The 17,632-nt window shown below is 42.7% G+C and overlaps 1 protein-coding gene across 1 annotated transcript in view; it reads left to right on the plus strand.

Annotated features, from left to right (window-relative positions):
• The window catches only part of EFHB (EF-hand domain family member B), a gene marked incomplete at both ends in the record, with an annotated part of 79,802 nt that extends 62,782 nt beyond the window's left edge, over positions 1-17,020 (plus strand). The window contains 4 exons of the mRNA XM_080715366.1: positions 1,910-2,117; positions 7,961-8,173; positions 14,216-14,397; positions 16,847-17,020. Coding sequence (XP_080571492.1) covers positions 1,910-2,117; positions 7,961-8,173; positions 14,216-14,397; positions 16,847-17,020 — 777 coding nt within the window. The remainder of the gene's footprint in view (positions 1-1,909; positions 2,118-7,960; positions 8,174-14,215; positions 14,398-16,846) is intronic.
• Positions 17,021-17,632: the final 612 nt, after the last annotated feature.

Here is a 17,632-nt window from a genome sequence, read left to right on the forward strand (position 1 = left end):
TCTCCCCACTCTGGGACTGATTATGATAATAACCTTAGCATTTGTATCCACAGGCACAAAAATTTAGGTTCTCCCCCATGAAGTTCCAGGGCATATTGGGATAGATGGGTGTGGCCTTTGATCTCCCTTGGGGGCAGGGGACCTTGATCCCACTCCCAGTTTTCTTTCTAATCCTATTGAGGCTGGGGTACCGGGGAGGGAGTGATCAAAGTACTGGGATTACAGGCCTGTGACACTGTGCCCGGCTCACAGTGAATCTGAATGCTCATTGTTCCGATGGGGGCGGGCTTGGTTGATTAGTGGCATCTTCCTGCTGCTCCTAGGAGTGTTATCAAACCAAACCAGGCAACTATCTTTGAATCTATGTCCCTGGACCGGGCCTTGCAACCCCCTTCTCAATTTCTCCTCGTTAATAAGAAATGAACCAGCTGTGTATACTGGCAGACACTTGTAATCCCAGTACCTGGGAAACTGAGACAGGAGGATCGCAGATTCAAGGCCAGCCTCAGCTACTTAGTGAAGCCCTCTGCAACTTAGTGAGACCTTGTTTAAAAAAAAAAGTAGCCGGGCGTGGTGGCGCACGCTTGTAATCCCAGCATTCGGGAGGCTGAGACCTGGAGGATCGCGGTTCGCGGGCAGCCTCAGCTACTTAGTGAGGCCCTCTGCAACTCATTGTGACCTGGTTTCAAAATAAAGAATAAAAAATTGGGCAGGGGGTGTAGCTCAGAGGTCAAATGCCTCTGGGTTCCATCCCCAAACCCGCAAAAAAAAAAAAAAAAAAAAAAAAAGTAAAAAAGTAGGGCTGGGGTGTAGCTCAGAGGTAGAATGCCCCTGGGTTCAATCCCACAATAACACACACACACACACACACACACACACACACACACACACACACACACACGGCAATGAACTAAGGACCATTTATTGCCCAATGGAAACATGGAAAGTATTAAAACTTTGTAAGCATGGAAAATAATAGCAAGCTGTTAAAAGTATACAACATTGGTCAGAGGAATGTCAGGTGTGTATCATGATGATGCCTTCTCTACCCCAGGACAAACAGCATGATTTAAAGAATGTGATTCATATAAGATGGACATGGTGGTGCATGCTTCTAATCTCGGTACTTGGGAGGGAGGCTGAGACAGGAGGGTCACAGGTTTGAGGTCAGCCTCAGGACCATAGCAAGATTCCTGGTAACCTAGCAAGACTGTTTCAAGGAAAAAAAAAAAAAGATCTGGGGTGTAGTTCAGAGGAAGAATGCCTCTGGGTTTAATCCCTAGTACCACAAGGAAAAAAAAAAAAAGAATATGATTAAAATAAACTGGGTGCTGGGTGTGGTGGCGCACGCTTGTAATCCCTGCACTTGGGAGGCCGAGACAGGAGGATTGTGGAGGTTCAAAGCCAGCCTCAGCTACTTAGTGAGGCTCTCAGCACCTTCGCGAGACCCTGTTTCCAAATAAAATATAAAATAGGTCTGGGAGTGTAGCCTGGAGGTAGAAGTCCCCTGGGTTCCATCCCCAGTACCACCAAAAAAATAAAATAAAATAAAATAAAAAAACCAAATAAATAAACTGGGTGTGGTGGTGCATATCCATAATCCTAGTACTTGGGAGGCCCAGACAGGAGGATCACAGGTTTGAGGACAGCCTCAGCAACTTAATGAGACCCTCGGCAGCTTAGTGAGATCCTGTTTTTTATTTTTTAATTAAAAAAAGAAAGCGTCTGAACCAAACCCTGCTCCAGCCAGAGTTTGAAATTACTGTGTGTATCTATTAGGTTGACTTGGTGCATATCTTGAATGTTTGTGATAGTGCTATTTATTTTTCTTAAACCAAGTAATGGGCATGGCCCAGTCTGCTGTTGCAGAGGGCTCTCATTTCATCTTTTCCTGCTTCTCTTCTTTCAGAAGGGGGATGGAGTGATAGACAAGGCTGAGCTGCAGGAAGCCTGTGAGCAGGCCAACTTGCACTTGAATGAGCAGCTCCTGACCCAGGTGTTTGACTACTGCGACGTGGATAATGACGGCCTGATTAGCTACCTAGAATTTGCAAATTTCCTTACCTGGAAAGACACAATGCTTCTTAAAGACTATGAAGAGAGGGTCGTTATTAAAGGTATTTAATTTTGAAGATTTGCAGTATTCATGTGTGTGTGCGTGTGTGTGTGCATGCGTGTGTGTGTGTGTGTGTGTGTGTGTGTGTGTGTGTTAGTGGGCATTGAAACCAGGGGAATTCATCTGTGAGTAACAAACCTAGGATTACTATATTTTTGTTTTATAACAGGGTCTCACTACTTGCTGAGGCTATCCTTGAACCTGCGATCCTCCCGCCTCACTTCTCAAGTACTGGGAAGTGAGCATCACCACGCCTGGCTCTTATTTATTTATTTATTTATTTATTTATTTATTTATTTATTGAAACAGAGGCTCACTAAGTGTCTGAGGCTGGCTTTGAACCTGTGATTCTCCTGTCTTGGCTATTTTTCTTTTCTTTTTTTTTTTTGTTTTTTGGTGGTACTGGGGTTCCAGGAAACCCTTCTACCTCTGGGCTACACTCCCAGACCTATTTTTATAATTTTTGATTTGGAAACAGGGTCTCTTAAGCCAGCACACATGGCTGGCTTTGAACCTGCGCGATCCTCCTGTCTCCGCCTCCCAAGCCGGGGGTTACAAGCGTGCGCCACCACGCCCGGCTCTCCCGTCTTAGTTTCCCAAGTACTAAGACTATAGGCATGCGCTACCACATCCAGCCTTGCGGCATTCTTGAATGGAGTTTTACCTTTTCATTTTTAAGAGCTCAACTCTTCCTAACTTTAATATTATATAAAGAGGAAAAATATACACCCTTACACATACTTATTTGTTTACTTATTTTTGCATAGAATGTCTGTGGAAGGATAGGAAAGAATGTGATAACACTTACATTCCCAGGAAGAGGAACTGTATGGCTGAGGGATGGTGGCTGTGAGACTCACTTTTTTTTTTCTTTTGGCACTGAAGATTGAACCCGGGGGCATTCTACCTCTGATCTACAGCCCCCCAGTCCTTTTTATTTTTTATTTGGAAACGAGGTCTCACACTAAGTTGCCAAGGGGCTCACTAAGCTGCTGAGGCTGGCCTTGAACCTGTGGTCCTCCTGTCTCAGCTGCCCAAGTACTCGGATTATAGACGTGTGCCACGATGCCCAGCTAAGACTTACTTTTTAATGTGCATCTTTGTATCTGTGTGTGTGTATGTGCATGCGTGTGTGTGTGTGTGTGTGTGTGTGTGTGTACTAGGGATTGAACCTAGAGGCATTCTACTTTTGAGCTACACCCACAGCGCAATTTTACTTCTTATTTGGAAACAGTCTCGCTAGGTTGATATGAATCTCACTACTTTGGAGGCTGTCCTCAAACCTGCAATCTTCCTGTCTCACCTCCCAAGCACTGGGATTATAGGCATGCAGCATCATGCCTGGCGAATCATGTATTATTCACTGAAAAAATCAAAAGGAACAAAGCCGGGCGTGGTGGTGCACGCTTGTAATCCCAGCATTCGGGAGGCTGAGACCGGAGGATTGCGGTTCACGGACAGCCTCAGCTAGTGAGGCCCTCTGCAACTCAGTGAGACTCGGTTTCAAAATAAAGAGTAAAAAATAGGGCAGGGGGTGTAGCTCGGAGGTAGAATGCCCCTGGGTTCCATCCCCAGACCCGCAAAAATAAAATAAAATAAAATAAAATAAAATAAAATAAAATATCAAAAGCAAAAGTAGTTTATGTAGGAGCTCAAAATTTAATAGTTTCTTATGAAGTTGTGTTAGAGTCATTGGCTCCCTTCACCCAGAAAGTCAAGAGCAAAATAGAATTTGATGCAATACAATTTTCTTTTTAAAATTTTGCACAAAAGAAAAAAATTATCTTTTGTTGTAATTCAAATATTTTTATGTTTCTTCCTGTATCTTTATCTATATATAGATATACATATATACAAATGTATATATGCATTTTTTTGTGGTACTGGATTGAGCCCAGGGGTATTCTACCTCTTTGAGTTATACCCCCAGCCCTATTTTTTATTCTTTATTTTGAAACAGGGTCTTACTAAGTTGTGGAGGGCCTCGCTAAGTAGCTGAGGCTGGCCAGGAATTGTGATCCTCCTGTCTCAGCCTCCCCAGTACTGGGATTACAAGCCTGCGCCATCACACCCATTGCATTTGTTTGCATATGTGTGTGCGTGCGTGTGCTCAGTACTGGGGATTGAACCCAGAGGCATTGTACCTCTGAGCTACATCCCCAGCCCAATTTTATTTACTTATTTTTATTTTGAAAAAGAGTCTAAGTTGCAGAAAGATTGCTGAGACTGGCTGTGAACCCGTGGTCCTCCTGTCTCAGCTTCCCAAGTACCGGGATTACAAGCAGGTGTCGCCAAGCCCAGCTTGTATATGCAAATATTTTAAACACATCTATAATATATAAAAAATACCACTTTTTATTTGGCTTTTAAAATTTAGCTTTCAGATTCATGTGGAATGAGGAAATGGTTCTGTGGTTCCTATGAACCCCATTTTCAGTTCCTTTGTGTTTATGTGTTAGTATTTACTAAAGCACTTTCTCACTCTTTGAAAGTTAGGTTGTTTTGAGATATTTTATAAGTGATATGGGTAATGCTGTGATTATCATTTCTTGAAAAGCTTTCTCTTTCTAATTATATCTCATTTCTTATGAATGTTATTATTGTCCCAGAAGTAACTCTTTATTTTCATTTTGCTTTTCTAAATGATTGTACTAATTTGCAATCTTATCAGCAAAGCCTGTGAGAAGGTTTTTTACTGTAACTTTCAAACATTATAATTTAGTTGATATATAATGATACCTCATTTGCTTTAATTTTTGTAATTTGATTATTAGAGAGGATTAACTTTTTAAAAAAGATTGTTTACATTTTTATTTCCCCTAGGAATGTCTCTCTTTTAAATAGTGAAGAGACTTCTGTTTTTCACTTTTATTCCTATATATTGTCTTTCTGAAAGACCAAAACCAAATTTTGGTCTTTACTGATGATGTGAGACCTTACTTGGTACGTGGAGGGCAACCTTCCTGTTCCATCCACTCAGAAGGTAGCAGAATCTTCTCTACCTGATGGAGTTTTCAATAGAAAACCATCCTGCTCCCACCTCTCAGAAATAAAGAGGAAATGGCAGTTCTTTCCTTTTTGGCACAATTCATGGAATAGTGGGAAAGAGCAGAAACGTTTTTAAAAACTACATAGTTCTTCAAATTGTTCTGTCTAGCTGGGTGTGGTGGTGCACACCTGAAATCCCAGTACTCGGGAGGCTGAGACAGGATCACAGGATTGAGGACAGCCTCAGCAACATGCAAGGTCCTCAGCACCTTAGTGAGTCTCTGTCTCTGTCTCTGTCTCTGTCTCTGTCTCTCTCTCTCTCTCTCTCTCTCTCTCTTTCTCTCTCTCTCTGTGGTACTGGGATGGAACCTAGGGGCATTCTACCTTCGAGATATACCCCAGCCCTATCCTTCCTTCCTTCCTTCCTTCCTTCCTTCCTTCCTTCCTTCCTTCCTTCCTCTTTATTTTATATCTTATATTTTTTAAAATTTATTTTCTTTATATTTTTATTCTTTATTTTGAAACAGGGTCTCACTAAATTGCAAAGGGCATATCCAAAGCTGGGCATGGTGGCGCACACTTGTAATCCCAGCATTTGGGAGGCTGAGACCGAAGGATGGCCATTTACGGACAGTCTTAGCTACTTACGTCCTTTGCAACTCAGTGAGACCTTGTTTCAAAAATAAAGAATAAAAAATAGGGCTGGGGGTGTAGTTTGGAGGTAGAATGCCCCTGGGTTCCACCCCCAGTACTGCAAAACAAACAAACAAACAAGCAAACAACAAAAAAACCCCTGCATATCCAAAAGGAAGAGGCCCAGGAATTTTCTTGCCAGGAATTCTCAAATGTCAAGTTCTGTCTTACTGTTAATTTTTGGGGGAGAGGAATAAGTTACCCATGACAGTGACTTTCACTGTTCCGAGGAACAGTTTGTCAAACAAAGTTTCCTTTTTTTTTTTTTTGTTGGGAAGAGGGGAGGATCAGAGGACCCGGAGCTCTGGACCTGAATGCCTGATAGCAAAGACTCGGCATGCTTTAGAGAGGCACGTCCTTTCTGGTTTGCCGTAGTCCCCTATCTTCTTTGATACTGGCATCCCAACTTAATCCGGTTTTCCCAGAACCTTTTGGAGTTCTGGAGATTGAAACACCACAGTGCCCTCTGGTGGTATCTGTGGAGTTACCAGATCTTTGAAAAGGATTGATTCAGCAGAGCAAATCTTTAAGTGTGCAGTGTCCACTCAGGTTCGCCCACCTTTGGTGCTGGGGAATGAACTCAGGGCTTTGCTCATGCTAAGTGTTCTGAGCTATTCCTCCAGGCCTGGGGATGCTTCTATACCCAGGTTCTTAGGAAGTTAGTTGTATGAACAGTTCCAGAGCTCGCAGGGAGTTCTTATCAGCTCTCTGGATGTTGCAACACGTTTGCCACTTCAACAATCAAGCATTTGTGAAAATTTCAACTTCAAATGTGTCTTCTCCAAAGAATACAGTCATACAAACAACTCTATAGTTCAAGCTAAATATGAGAATAAACTCCATTTCCCTCCCTTCTTTCTTTCCTCCCTTCCTTTTTGCAGTGCTAGGGATTGAACTCAGGGCCTTTTATAGGCCAGGCAAGTGCTCTGCCTCTGAACTACACTCTAGCCCTAACTAATTAAAAAAATTAAAAGAAATAAAAATCCGGAGCCAGGTGTGGTGGCACACACCTGTAATCCCAGTATTTGTGAGGCTGACACAGGAAAATTGCAGGTTTAAGGCCAGCCTCAGTAACTTAGTGAGACCATTGGCCATTTATTGCGACCCTGTTTCGAAATTAAGTAATAGCTAGGCATGGTGGCACACGCTTGTAATCCTAGGCTTGTAATTCTAGTACTTGAGAGGCTTAGACAGAAGGATCGGTTTGCAGACAGCCTCAGCTACTTTATTGAGGCCCTCTGCAACTTAGTGAGACCTTGTTTCAAAATAAAAGAACAAAAAATAGGGCTGGGAGTGTAGTTCAGAGGTAGAATGCCCCTGGGTTCTATTCCCGGTACATACATACATACATACATACATACATACATACATACATACAATAATAGAAGACTCTTGGAGATAGAATGCCCCTGAGTTCAATTCCTAGGTTAAAAAGCAAAACAAAACAAAAAATAAACAAAGAAGAAACCTTACCCAGTGGCACATACCCGACAATCCCAGTACTTGGGAGGCTGACACAGGAGGATCACAGGTTCAAAATGTTGGCAACTTACTGAGATTCTGGGAGTGTAGCTCAGTGGCATAAGCCTCAGTTTAACCCTCAGTACCACCACACACATAAAAGGGCAAATTATAAAAAACAACAACTGGGTACTATATCTACTTCTGGTCTTGGGATTGAGAGCTTTATTTTAGAATAAAGTAAATAGAGGGGCAAAATGAGACTCAAAGCCACGTTCAGACAGCCTAGTACTGCACACTGGCCCAAGCTCACGGTTTCATAGTGGGAAGTGAGCATCAGTGGGGGTTCACAACTGCTCAGTTTCCACTGTTAGGAAGAGTCTCACTGCAAAGTTCATCTTGTTGCAGAATAAAAAGCACCAACATCAGCTGGGTGTGGTGGCGCACGCTTGTAATCCCCGCGCTTGGGAGGCTGAGACAGGAGGATCGTACAGGTTCGAAGCCAGCCTCAGCTACTTAGTGAGGCTCTCAGCAACTTAGTGAGACCTGTTTCCAAATAAAGTATAAAATAGATCTGGGAGTATAGCCCAGAGGTAGAAAGCCCCTGGGTTCCACCCCCAATACCACCACCACACACATAAAAAAGTACCAACATCTTAACATCGTCCTGGACTTAATTTTTCTTTTCCATTTCTCTTAAAGGTAGAAAATCAGACTGTACAAACCCCAGTGAGTCTCATATGAAGGAATCGGAACCAACTCTCCTAATAAAACCTGAGGACATTGTCCTAAAAGAACCAGGGGGCTCGGAGAAGACTGTCCGGACACTTCTGAGGCCGGGGGATCAAGTTTCCCACTACTACAAGACAACTTCTTCTGAGATCAACTCAGTTGTAGGCGCTGTGCCTTCCCTCTGTACGTTTGTTACTTTGTCAAGTTTTAAAAGAATTAGTACAGCCGGGCGTGGTGGCGCACACTTGTAATCCCAGCACTTGGGAGGCTGAGACGGGAGGATTGCGGGTTCACGGCCAGCCTCGGCTACTTAGGGAGGCCCTCTGCAACTTAGTGAGACCCTGTTTCAAAATAAATAATAATAAAAAAAAGGCTAGGGGTAGGGATGTGTGTAGCTCAGAGGTAGAGTGTCCCTGGGCTCAATCCCTAATACCACACACACAGTAAAAAAGAATCAGTACACATGAAAGTGAAGTGTTCTTTGCTCTTGTATTGTCTTTGGAGTCTCTGCACTAGACTGTAAGTTGCTCACAGCCTTGGATATACATTTAATTATTTATTCTAGCTGGGCTTCGTGGTACATGCCTGTAATCCTAGTACTCAGGAGGCAGAGATGGGAGGATTGCAGGTTTGAGGCCAGCCTCAGCAACCTAGTAAGACTCTTAACAAACTAGTGAGATCCTCTTTCAGCATAAAAAAAAAAAAAGGGCTGGGGGTGTAACTCAGAGCTAGCATGTTCCTGGATTCAATCCCCAACACTACAAAAATAAAATAAAATAAAATAAAACACTCCCCACCCCAAACTGTAATCTCAGCACTTAAGGAGTCTGACATATAAATGTTAATGATAACCCAAGTAAAATGACTCTTTGTATACTAATAACATTGAAACCCTCATGGATCATGGATCAGAACATTGTAATTTAGACCTAATCAAGTATTAGTCTTTCTTTTTAAAATACTTGGTTTTTGCATTATAGTTTCACATCATAATGTACTTCACAATGATAGTGACACACATCCACACAGCACTTGGTGAGCTTTCTCCTGGCTGCCTCCCCCATTCCCCCTTCCCCATACAGGAAATTGAGATTGGCATTGGTAACCCATTCGTCTGTTGATAGATACCTAGGTTGGTATACAATGTCTATGGAAGGGATTCTTTCACTGACCCTTTTTCTCTTCCCTCTTTCCCTGGACCAGCTCCCTGGCTCCACTGAAGTTCCTCCTCTGTTATCCGAAGCCTCTCTAATATCCCAATTACTCCCTAGCTTCCAATTATAAGAGAAAACCTATGGCCCTTCACTTTCTGTGACTGGCTAATCTTACTTAACAATACCCAGTATCAGCTGGGCATGGTGGCACAAACTTGTAATCCCTGCATTCGGGAGGCTGAGACTGGAGGATCACGGTTCAAGGACAGTCTCAGCTACTTAGTGAGGCCCTTCGCAACTTAGTGAGACCCTGTTTCAAAATAAAAAATAAAAAATAGGACTGGGGGTATAGCTTGGAGGTCGAATGTCCCTGGGTTCCATCCCCAGACCCCCCCCCCCCCAAATACCCAGAATCACATTAAAAACAACAGCCAGGTGTGGTGGTGCACACTTGAAACAGGAGGATCGCAGGTTCATGGCTAGCTTCAGCAACCTCATGAGGCCCTCTACATCTTAGTGAGACTTTGTTTAAAAAAATAAAACATATAAAAATAGGACTGAGGTATAGTTCAGAGGTCGAATATTCTTGAATTCAATCCTCATTACTACAAAAACAATAACAACAACACAAATAAAAATATGATCATGTCATCTGCAAATAGAGATAATTTCAGTTCTTCTTTTCCTATTTGAATCCCTTTGATATCCATCTCTGGCCTTATTGTTCTGGCAAGAGTCTCGAGGACTATGTTGAAAAGGAAGGGTGATAGTGAACATCTTTGTCTTGTGCCTTATTTTAAATGGAATTACTACAGTTTTTCCTCATTTAATATGATGTTGGCTTTGGATTTATTGTATATTGCCTCAAGGATGTTGAGATAAGTTCCTTCTATTCTCATTTTCTGTAGTATTTTTTTTTTAACGTGAATGAGTGTTGGATTTTGTCAAATGCTTTTTCAGCATTTATTGAGATGATCATGTGATTTTTGTCTTTAGTTCTATTTATGTGGTGAATGACATATATTGACTTTTACGTATTGAACTCACCTTGCATCCCTGGAATGAAACTACTTTGATCATGGTATACAATTTTCTTGATATGATTTTTGATGGGTCCAGCCCGTTGGCGGTGGGGGCTGAGCACGATGGTGGGTGCCGATGGCCGGAACAGAAACACACCAGCCGGGAGTCGTGTCAAGCAGGATCTTGTTTATTTTTCTCAGACAACCCAGTTTAAAGCAAAAAACCGCAAGGGGGATTTCCAATAGGAAACTATTCTAACCTATCAAGCTAAAGGTCACCCTTGCATGTGTAAAGTACATGACTTGGAGCCAATCATTATCCAGTGCACGAGGGGTTCACGAGCACGGAAGCATTATTTGAGCCAATAAGGCTCAACATTACCAAACTGAGCTAGCGGGGGCAAGGAGAGTAGTTACGCCCTCCATATCCACTCGGCGCTACATGTTGCAGATTCATTCATCGGAAGTTCAGGCGGTTGTGCAGACCTGAGCTAGACTCTACATGTAGTTGATGCGTCGGAAGTTCTGTCAGGCAGTTGAGCAGACCCCAACAATTTTAAATACATATAGCTAATATTTTGTTTAGAATTTTTGCATCTATGCTTATCAAGGATGTTAATCTGTAATTTGCTTTTCTTGAGGGATCTTTATTTGGTTTTGGTATTAAGGTGATAGTGGCCTCATGGAAGGAGTTTGGAAAGTATCTATCTCTTTCATTGTATCCATTAGCATTCTTGCAGCCATAATCTACATATCTGACCACATGACTTAGAGGAAAGAAGATCTATTTTCTTATAGTTCTGGGCTCAGTTCATGTGAGGCTGGAGACCATGGATCTCAGGGTATGGTGGAGGGAGGTGGAGGGTGAGTATATGGCTGTGCTTCTCACAACACGAAAGCCAGAAGTAAGAAAGAGTGAGGGGGAGGAGCTCTATATATTACCCAAGGCCACACCGCCAGGGATCCATCTCCAGTCACATTGAGCCACCACCAGGCACCGCCTAGGTAAATCCATTGCAATGGATTTGTCCACTTCTGGGATCACAACCTTCACAACTCAGTGACATCAGCTCCAAACACCAATTTATGAGCTCTTTAAGGGGCCATGACCATATTATTCAAGTCCATGGAATAACTTGTGAAGGACTGGGTTTAATTCTTATTTTGCAGTACTGGGAATGGAACCCAGGAACATTCGACCTCCGAGCTACACTCCCCAGTCCTATTTTTTATTCTTTATTTTGGAACAGGGGGGTCTCAGGGCCTTACTAAGTAGCTGAGGTTGTCCGCGAACTGAGATCCTCCTGTCTTAGCCTCTCAAATACTGGGATTACAAGTGTGCGCCATCATGTCTGGCTTGGGTTTAGTTCTTCCATTAAGGTTTTGTAAAATTCAGCTGGGAATTCATCTGGACCTGGGCTTTTCTTTGCCGGAAGACTTTTTATTGCTGTTTCTATTTCTTTGCTTGTGATTGGTCGGTTTAGGTTTTCTATATGCTGTGGCTCAATTTAGGTAGGTTATATGTGTCTAGAAATCTGTCCATTTCTTCTGTGTTTTTCAGTTTATTGTAGTATATTTTTTAAAAATACTCTTTATTTATTTATTGGTGGTACTGTGAATGGAACGCTTCTACCTCTGGGCTACACTCCCAGACCTAATATATGTATCTGGTGGTACTGGGGTTCCTGGAAACCCTTCTACTTCCAGGCTACACTCCCAGACCTATTTTTTATATATATATTTTTTTAATTTCAGAAACAGTATCTCTTAAGGCTGGCTTTGAACCTACGCGATCCTCCTGTCTCTGCCTCCCAAGTACGGGGATTACATGTGTGCACCACTACGTCAGGCTCAACATTTCTATTGAGAAAGTATTTTTGTTTGCTGTCATTTTGAGTTATATTCTGATGTCATGTTTGATATCACGTTATTTCGGCATGGGGTCGCCAAGATGGCGCCACCTTCACTCTATTTTTTTGTTCACCAGGTAAGATGCGTGGAGCCCTTGTCATTACTCTGCTCTCTGTGTTGCCTCTAATGCCATTATGTTTCAACTGTCTTTTCTTCTGTTGAGTTCTGACTGCTTTTCTTCTTTGGCCAAAAACTAGTCTTTCTGCTGGTTGAATTCTGAGTCTCCGTGCAACTGAAATGTTCTTTCTCTCTTTTTTTTTTTTTTTTTGCGGGTCTGGGGATGGAACCCAGGGGCATTTGAACTCCGGGCTACACCCCCTGCCCTATTTTTTATTCTTTATTTTGAAACCGGGTCTCACTGAGTTGCAGAGGGCTCGCTAAGTAGCTGAGGCTGTCTGCGAACCGCGATCCTCCAGGTCTCAGCCTCCCGAATGCTGGGATTACAAGCGTGCGCCACCACGCCCGGCTCTGTCTTTCTCTATTCCACCATCTTTAATTCCTCTTAGGAGACTTTTAAACCACATGATTCTCAGCTCTGCACATACTCCACCTTCAAATATTTAAAGAACGTTTACAAAACATTTTTCAACATATGAATTCTCCACATATCAGTTTGTTCCAGTTGCTGTAACAAAGTACCATGAGCTGGGTAGTTTAGACAGCAGACTTTTATTGTCTCACAGTTCCAGAGGCTAGAGGTCCTAGATCGAGTTGTGGGCAGGGTTGGCTCCTTCTGTGGGTTGTTCTCTGTCCCATACCTCCCCCCCTAGCTTCTGGCGGCTTGCTGGCAATCTTAGGCACTACTTGGATTTTGCCATATCACATTGGTCTCCGCCTTCATCTTTTTATGGTGCTCTCTCTGTATATATAAGTCTATATCAAAATGGCTCCATTTTATAAGGACTCGAGTCATGTTAGATTAGGGGCCCATTGCACTCCAGTATGACTGTACCTTAACTTAGTTACATCTGAAACGACTGTTTCTAAATAAGGTCATATCTGATGTCCTGGGGTTGGAACTTTGACAGATGAATTTGAGAAGGGTACAGTTCAATACACAATATCTGTATCTCAATACTGAGCATGAATGTTGGTTATTTTGAAAGACTGTTTTATGTTGATCAAGATAACTGTCTTGGACTAAGGACCTGATGGAGGATTTACAACTGGAATTTATAAAGATGCTATATATTCTGGTGTAATGGAATATTGTCACACCCTTTGGGTTAGGGCTGTCCAATAGAAAGGTAGTTAAAGTCATGTATGCACTTATACATTTCTATTACATTAAAACAAGCAACATTAAAAAGAAAACAGGCCTCTGGGTGGTGGTATACATATGTAATCCCAGCTACTTGGAAGGCCAAATCAGGAGGATTACAAGTTTGAGCAAACCTGGACAACTTAATGAGACCCTCTCTCAAATAAAAAATAAAAAGGGCTGGGTGGTAGAGTGCTTGCCTAACATATATGAGGCCCTGGGTTGAATCACTAGTATACCCTAGTACCCTTGGTTCAACTTTACCCTTAAAATAAAAAAAAGGTGAAATTAATTTTACAATTATTTGCATCCAAGATATCACTTTAACAACTAAACAATGTAATAATTATTAAACCAACCTTCCTTCCTTCCTTCCTTCCTTCCTTCCTTCCTTCCTTCCTTCCTTCTCACTATGTTGCCCATACTCTTCTGAAATTCCTGGGCTGAAGGGATCCTCCCAAGTTACCTCCTGGAGTTTTGGTTCTACAGACATGTGCACAATGCCTGGTTGCATTTTTCTTTTAGTACTAAAGTGTACGAAAGAGCCAGACATTGTGAGGCACACTTGTAATCCCAGTACTTGGGAGGCTGAGCCAGGAGGATCATGGGTTTGAGGACAGCCTCAACGATCTAGTGAGACTCTGTTTCAAAACAAAAAATAAAATCGGCCAAGGGGTGTAGCTCAGAGGTAGAAAGCCCTAGGGTTTAGTCTCAAGTAACACACACACACACACACACACACACACACACACACACAAATGTGTACTAAACAACACATTGCAACTCACACTAGTCACAGTTCAAGTGCTTCTGTGGCTACTGCACCATTACAGCTAAGTTTTAGAGTGTCTCTTTTTCTCCTTTGCTGCTGACCTAGGTTACCCCATCTATGGTGTCCCGACCATTCGCTCTGATATTCCTGCCCCACGAATTCGTCGCATCAGCGATAGAACTAATTATGGAGAGGAGGGAAACGCGTATTCACTGATACATCCTACCATCTTTGCCCAGAAAGGAGTGTTTGAAAGAGACTTTTTCAAGACCAGACCCAAAAAAGAGGTACAGTGGTTGATCTTATCTAAACATACAAAGATGGAAATGTTTGCTTATCAAGGACCATTATTTCCGATTTTTCCAAAGTAAAACTTGAGAATGGGTAGGTTCTACTAGACGTGCTAGTTGCTCTACTACAGATGGAGTGCTGAGCTAGTGCAGCAGTGGCTCCTGAGGAGTGGGAAGAAGCCGGGACGAGGTCCTGGAGGTTCGGCTTTGACTTGGGCCCCTTCGTGAGTTCTGGAGGGCGGTTCTTCATCCACCTCTGCGTGGGGTAGGAGGGCGGCTCTGCGTGGGGCTATTGGAGGTCACTTTGCTGCACAGCTGTGGCTGCTAGCAGCTCTTCTCCCTTGAACTTCAGTATTTTACTTGTATTTGTTTGCACTGCTAATTTCCCACAAAGATACTTCATTTCTAGGGGGTCCTTTAATTTTTAAGATTCTGTTTAATAGATGTATTCTGAATCTATTTTATTTATTTGGCTTTCCTATTCATTGTCTAATCTTTCATTATTATTATTATTATTATTATTATTATATTTTGCAATATTGGGGATGGAACCCAGGGTCATTCTACCTTCGAGCTACACCCCTAGGCCTATGTTTTTTTTATTTTTTATTTGGAAACAGGGTCTCACTAAGTTGCAGAGGGCCTCACTAAGTGGCTGAGGCTCTCTGCGAACTGCAATTCTCTTGTCTCAGCCTCCCAAGTACTGGGAGTACAAGTGTGTACCACTACGCCCGGCTTCTAATCTCCTCTCCTCTTCTCTTCTCTTCTCTTCTCTTCTCTTCTCTTCTCTTCTCTTCTCTTCTCTTCTCTTCCCTTCCCTTCCCTTCCCTTCCCTTCCCTTCCCTCCTCCCCTCCCCTCCCCTCCCCTCCCCTCCCCTCCCCTCCCCTCCCCTCCCCTTCTCTCTCTCTCTCTCTCTCTCTCTCTCTCTCTCTCTCTCTCTCTCTCTCGGTACTGGGGTTCCTGGAAGCCCTTCTACCTCCGGGCTACACTCCCAGACCTATTTTATATTTTTATTTGGAAACAGGGTCTCCTAAGCCAGCGCGCGGCTGGCTTCGAACCTGCTCGATCCTCCTGTCTCCGCCTCCCAAGCGCAGGGATTACAAGCGTGCGCCACCACGCCCAGCTCTTCTCTTTTCTAATATGTTTCACAGTAAGTGCTTTTCTTGTTTTAAATTTAGTTTCTTTAAACAATTTTGTTTTTACATTCTTTATGTTTGATATTGGGGATTGAACCCAATGGAATTTTACTTTTGAGTCACACCCCAGCGCTATTTTTTTAAGAAGTTTATTAGAAAGATAGAAATACAGAAAATAGAAATAAATTTTGGCATGGGGGGGTGACTCAAATGAATACACCCAACCCCAGCGCTATTTTATTTATTTATCTTATTTTATTTTTGGTGTGTGTGTGGTACTGGGGATTGAGCCCAGGGGCATTCTACCTTCCAGCTATGCCCCAGCCCTATTTTTTATTCTTTATTCTGAAACAGGGTCTCACTTAGTTGCAGAGGGCCTCACTAGGTAGCTGAGGCTGGCTGCAAACCTCTGATTCTCCTGTCTCAGCCTCCCAAGTAGTGCGGTTACAAGCACGCACTACCATCCCCTGCTTATTTTTCATTTTGAAACAGGATCTCATTAAGTTTCTGAGGGCCTCGCTAAGTTGCTGAATGTGGTCTCAAATTTGCAATCATTTTGTTTTAGTCTCCCAAGTACTGGGATTACAGGAGTGTGCCAAAATGTCCAGTTTATTTTTGCAGTTCTTATTTCTTCCCTCTGCTCATTCTATCCTTTATTTCCACTGCTAGTTTTTTTACTTTCCTTTCTTATATTTTCTGGGGACATAGAAAGTACATTCCCAAGCCTTGTGGTGGTACATGCTTGTCATCCCAGTCTCTTGGTGAGGGGGGCGGAGACAGGAGAATAGCAGGTTTGAGGCCAGCCTTAGTAACTTAGCAAGGCCCTGTTTTATTTTATTTATTTATTTATTTATTTATTTATTTATTTATTTATTTTTGCGGGTCTGAGGATGGAACCCAGGGGCATTCAACCACCGAGCTATACCCCCTGCCCTATTTTTTATTCTTTATTCTGAAACAGGGTCTCACTGAGCTGCGGAGGGCATCACTAAGTAGCTGAGGCTGTCTGTGAACTGCGATCCTCCAGTCTCAGCCTCCCAAATGCTGGGATTACAAGCATGCACCACCACGCCCAGCGCAAGGCCCTGTTTTAAAAATGAAAAATAAAGCTGGGTGTGGTGGCGTACGCTTGTAATCCTTGCGCTTGGGAGGCAGAAACAGGAGGATCACACAGGTTCGAAGCCAGCCGTGCTGGCATAAGAGACCCTGTTTCCAAAAATTACAAGCGTGCGCCACCACGCCTGGCTTAAGTACATATTTTAAAACATATAAATCTTGGTTTGGCCTTTAATGCTTTTTTCCCCTCTAGATTGCAGAGATATTATGTAACATCGGTGTGAAGCTTTCTGAAGAAGAATTTGAAAATGTATGGAACCTTGCGTCAAAAAAGCACCACAGAGGTGAAGTCTGTGTCGAGAACATTAGAAATGTTCTGGATGAGCTGCTGCATGCAGACCGGACCAAGTGCAAAACGACTATGTGATGTCCTTGGAGTTCCTGAATTTAAGCAAAGAGAGTTGTTAAACGTGTGTGCACCTAAAATGTATAACTTATTCTATTTTTCCCTATCATCTTAGAGTTCAGCAATCACTCTGATGGGACACATGTGTCTGGGTGTGTTGCTAATAAATTAGATTTCAGAAATGAACATGTATTGTTTTTCCTATAAAGCACCCAAGAACTCGACAAGTTCTTCAAGAGCCAAACTTCAGCCTCATCAAAGACATAGTCCGGAATGTTAGTTGTTGGGTAATGTTTAGTAGGCCTAAGAATTCCACAAATTTGATGTGGTTGTCTGAAATCCATTCTGGTTTGTTCCCCAAATTTTGCCTTCAACATTTTAGGTAACATTTGTCTTTTGGGAGTGTGCTGGGGATTGAACCCAGGGGCATTCTACCACCGAGCTATACTTCTAGCTCTATTTTATTTCTTATGTGCAAATAGTGTCTTGCTAATTTGCTGAGAGTCGCACTAAATTCCTGCAGCTCAGGAGGCTGAGACTGGAGGATCGCAGTTCGTGGACAGCTTCAGCTACTACTTAGTGAGGCCCTCTGCAATTTCGTGAGACCCTGTTTCAAAATAAAGAATAAAAAAT

Source organism: Muscardinus avellanarius, assembly GCF_963383645.1.
Source record: "Muscardinus avellanarius genome assembly, chromosome: 18".
In the NCBI taxonomy this organism is placed as follows: Eukaryota; Metazoa; Chordata; class Mammalia; order Rodentia; family Gliridae; genus Muscardinus; species Muscardinus avellanarius.